General features: G+C 47.3%; 2 protein-coding genes across 2 annotated transcripts in view; both read right to left on the minus strand.

Annotated features, from left to right (window-relative positions):
• TRIM33 (tripartite motif containing 33) overlaps positions 1-678 on the minus strand; it is a 43,033-nt gene extending 42,355 nt beyond the window's left edge. Inside the window, exon 1 of the mRNA XM_031062894.1 lies at positions 624-678. Coding sequence (XP_030918754.1) covers positions 624-678 — 55 coding nt within the window. The remainder of the gene's footprint in view (positions 1-623) is intronic.
• A 1,009-nt stretch (positions 679-1,687) lies between these two features.
• Positions 1,688-4,120, minus strand: BCAS2 (BCAS2 pre-mRNA processing factor). Its single transcript, XM_005428101.2, has 4 exons — positions 3,942-4,120; positions 3,244-3,294; positions 2,636-2,716; positions 1,688-2,119 (listed from the first exon to the last, which is right to left on the minus strand). The coding sequence occupies exons 1-4, from the start codon at positions 4,028-4,030 to the stop codon at positions 1,990-1,992; spliced, it is 351 nt and encodes a 116-aa protein (XP_005428158.2). The 5' UTR covers positions 4,031-4,120; the 3' UTR covers positions 1,688-1,989.
• Between the last annotated feature and the right edge of the window lie 40 nt (positions 4,121-4,160).

Here is a 4,160-nt window from a genome sequence, read left to right on the forward strand (position 1 = left end):
GCGGAGTGTGACGTCATGGGGAGGCGGGGCTCTGGGCCCAGGAACGAGAGCCTATTGGGTGATGGCGGCGGCAGGGGCGTGGCCACGCCCCTTCGGGAACGCCCCCGGGAACGGATCACCGGGAATAGGGAATAACGCACCGGGAATAAGGAACAGGGCACCGGGAATAGAGAATAACGTACCGGGAATAGGGAACAGGGCACTGGCAATAGGGAATACCACACCGGGATTAGCACACTGGGCGGGGAATAACGCACTGGGCTGGGGAATACCGCGCCGAGAACACCGCACCAGGCTGGGGAATAACGCACTGGGCTGCGGAATGCCTCATCGGGAGGGGGAATACCACACCGAGGTGGGGAATAACCCTGCCGGACGGAAAATGACACACACAGGCTGGGAAATAACCCACGGGGGAGGGGAATAACCCACAGGGGACGGGGAATAACGCGTGAAGATGGGGAATACCCACCGGGGTGGGGAATACCCATTGGGAGGGGGAATAATGCCCCAGGAATAACCCGTGAGGACGGGGAATATCCATCAGCATGGGGAATACCCATTGGGATGGGGAATAACCCACCGGGAAGGGGAATAACGTCCCAGGAAGGGGAATAACCCACCGGGAATAATGCACTGGGGTGGGGGAATGAGGCACCAGGACAGGGAATAACCCATTGGGATAGGGAACAAAGCACTGGGATGCAAAACACCCATGGGGAAGGGGAATAGGACACCAGGATGGGGAATAATGCACTGGGATGGGGATGATGGAACAGGATGGGGAATAATGGACCAGGATGGAGAACAGGGCACCAGGAACAGGAAATAGCAGACCTGGGATGGGGAATACTCATGGGGAAGGGGTACAGGGCACTGGGATGGGGGATAACGGACCAGGATGGAGAACAGGGCACCAGGACAGGAAATAGCAGACGTGGATTGGGCATATCCCACTAGGACGGAGAACAGAGCAGCAGGATGGGGAATGGCACACCAGCATAGGGAAAAGGGCACTGGGACACAGAGCAGTGCACTGGGATGGGAGTCAGAGATGGGGACAGGGAACAGGGCAGTGCAAGCAGGAAGATCAGGAATTATGCCCTGGGATGAGGAACAGGGCAGGAGGTGGCACGTGGCAGCAGCTCTCTGGCCACAGAGAGCAACACACAACTTTCCCAGGCCTTTCTGGGGAAGGCTGTGAGGGGATCAGAGAAAAGAATGAGAAACAATTCTTATCTTCACTTACTGCACCTGGTATTGTGAACATCTGAGATTTATTTACCAAAGGGTGGTTTCCTAATTAGCCAATGGTGATGGTGTTTGGACAGGAGGACCAATTAGGTCAACCTGTATTGTAAATATATATTTGTATATTATATTTGTATATTATCTGTCTATAAAAGCAATGGGTTTCTTAATAATTATATGATATAATAAAGAGATTGATCAGCCTTCTTTTAATCATGGAGTCAATGCTAATTATTACCCAGCTGGGGCCTGCTGCAGTGACAGTGGCACTGGAGTCTCCTCTGTGGGCACTGCACGGCCCCAGTGCTGCAGAGAGACTTCCCCACCCCAAATTCCAGGTTCCCCCTAGTTCCCCTGCAGGGGATTCTCAGGGTCCACCTGGCCCAGCCACCTTCTCCACAGCTCTGGGCTTTGGACATGAAGCAGAAACCAGAGAAATAGCAAAACAGGATTTATTAAAGATGTAGGGGAAAACACAACAACACGAGCTCCTGCTTTAAGTGTATAAAAAGTGAAACAATTCACAGTACATTTAGTGGTGGCTGTGATACATTTAAACAGGATGTCTAGAGTCCACCCTACCTCCTCCTAGAATTTAAAACAAGGAAAAGAAAGGATGGAAATACCCTTTTACCACCTCACACAACTGCAGCTAGAGGTGTCTACAGACACAGCATCTCCAAGGTGTCTGGTTTGCAGTTTTTAACACATGCAGCACTAAGACAAGTCAGGATTAATTCACTGGAAGTCTTGCTGGATATTCTCCTTGTTTGCTTCCCCATGTTGCTGCTTGATTTGTGAAATTTCATTTTCCAGCTGCACAATGGTTCGTTCAATCTCATAATTTTTACTGACAAGAGAGACCCACCTGGAAGGGAAAAGGAAATAAAAAAAGCCTTTAGGTGTTATGTAATAGTCCTCTGGTTAAAAATCAAAGACAACCATTGCTCCAAAGCAAGCAGAAACACCAAATAAAGCAGTATTCTTCCTAACACATGATAATCCTTAGCTGACATCAATGGTCATTGGAACAACCAAAGTGGCAATGAGTAATTTTTAATTCTGTTAAACCTGAAAACACAAAAAAAATCATTACTAGACTCATCCACCAACTGCCAATATTGAGATAAAGAAGAGTTTAAGACAATTTAGGAAATTTGAAGCAGCTAATAAATATACCCTCTTCCCACTTGTTGATTCACTCAACCTCAGTAATTATAATATTGAGGCAAACTACAAATACTTTAAAACACTTCCTGCAAAGCAACAGTATCCTACAGCAGCACCAAAGCATCACTGAATTTCAACTGGAAGAAGAATTTCAAGTGAATTTCAAGCAATGGAGAAACTGTGGAAGGGTTAACAGAAAAATGTCAATACTCACGTGGATTCCATCTCTCTCAGCTTAGCCCCAGCTGTGAGCTGCATGTTCTTCCTCTGCCAGTTCAGGTCTTGAATGTTTTTCCTGGGGAGAAAAAGATGTATTTTTATTTCCTCATTTCTTTGGCATCTGCAGTACCTGTTGCTAATTTCCAAGTACACTCAATTCCTAGAAGTACTGCCAGAAAATATTTGTGTACAGCCAGGACTGTAATGACAACATCCAGATGGACAAATCTCAGTACAGGGTTGACAGAGAACCCTGAGATAAATAAAAGGTCAAACCCAACATCAGGGAAGATGTTCTTACAGAGACTGCACATTAAATTATCAGTAGTAAAATGAAATTTTACTACTGGTAACTTCAGGGAGGATTCCACAAATCCAGAGCAGAGATTCAAACAAACCAAACACAGAATTTTGAGTAGAACAGACATGATGAATGTAACTGTTTAGGGAGAGCAGGGTCACATTTCTTTATTGTTTTTACTGGGTCTTTTTCCTTGTGACCATGGCAGCAGCCAGCACATACACCTTCCTCTGTATAGCATGGAGGGGAGAGAAAGGTTCACTTCCAATTTCAGTACAAAAATGTAAGTAAGAATGACCCACCTCAATTTCTGAAGCTCTTTCTGGGCTTGTTCTATCATATGAACCAAGTGCCTAATGACAGAATGCAAGCAAAGCATCAAAAACACACAAATGGTAAACCAGCCCTATTTCACCTGACATTTAACTTCCCAGAGTTAAGGATCCAACAAGTCCCTGCAGCACCTTGGCCCAGCCAGCAGATCCTTTACCTGCTTCCCTTCTCCTGAGCTCAGGAACCCTCTGCCTTCTCTCAGTTTGGAATTCCTTTGGCCTACTCTTTTATCTAAGGCTCAGCCAACCCTTCTCAAAAGTGGGCATCAAAATTTTCAGTCTGAAATAGCCCCAGTGCTTCCTGCAGCCACACTCTACAACCTCTTCTTGGCTTTTGCAGCAGCTTTATTTCAGCTCCACGCTAAGCCCAGGATCTGTAGTAACTCATCTTCATTTCTACTACTGAGTTATTCCTCCACAGACTATCACTGGCCTTAATTACCACCCACTACCACCAACAATAACCCACCACATTCAAGACAGGGATATATTAAAACACACGCTCTTTCTTGGTCATAGAGACAGCTTTGAGATCAGCCTCTTCTTTCTCTTACAGGGGTTCATCTATTCCAGACTACATTCTAAAGACCCCCACTGGATTTACACCCAATAAATACACAGAAATTCACCACACAACTTGTTGCTCAGCAGAGCAGCTGAGGCCTTACTCATTGTACACCTTCCAGGCGTTGCAGCCGTGCTGGGACATGAGCTCCAGGTTCTCGATGCGCACGGCCTGGTGCTCCAGCTGTGCCATGGAATTGTTCACACACTCCTGCCACGCCGTGATGTCGTTCTTCTGGCCGGAGGAGGGAGCGGGCAGCTCGTACCTGCAAAGGGCAGGGGCTCACCCCGGGGCACGGCTCACCCGGGGCACGGCTCACCCC

The sequence above is a fragment of the Geospiza fortis genome, unplaced genomic scaffold (genome assembly GCF_000277835.1).
Source record: "Geospiza fortis unplaced genomic scaffold, GeoFor_1.0 scaffold391, whole genome shotgun sequence".
NCBI lineage: Eukaryota > Metazoa > Chordata > Aves > Passeriformes > Thraupidae > Geospiza > Geospiza fortis.

What these genes read in the sequence shown, in the direction of transcription:
- BCAS2 (XM_005428101.2), bottom strand. Translation starts at nt 4,030, where the DNA reads ATGGCACAGCTGGAGCACCAGGCCGTGCGCATCGAGAACCTGGAGCTC. An exon ending in GCCTGGAAGGTGTACAATGA is followed by an intron (nt 3,295 to 3,941) that starts GTAAGGCCTCAG and finishes TTCTGTCATTAG; the next exon opens with GCACTTGGTTCATATGATAG. An exon ending in CTGAGAGAGATGGAATCCAC is followed by an intron (nt 2,120 to 2,635) that starts GTGAGTATTGAC and finishes TTTCCCTTCCAG; the next exon opens with GTGGGTCTCTCTTGTCAGTA.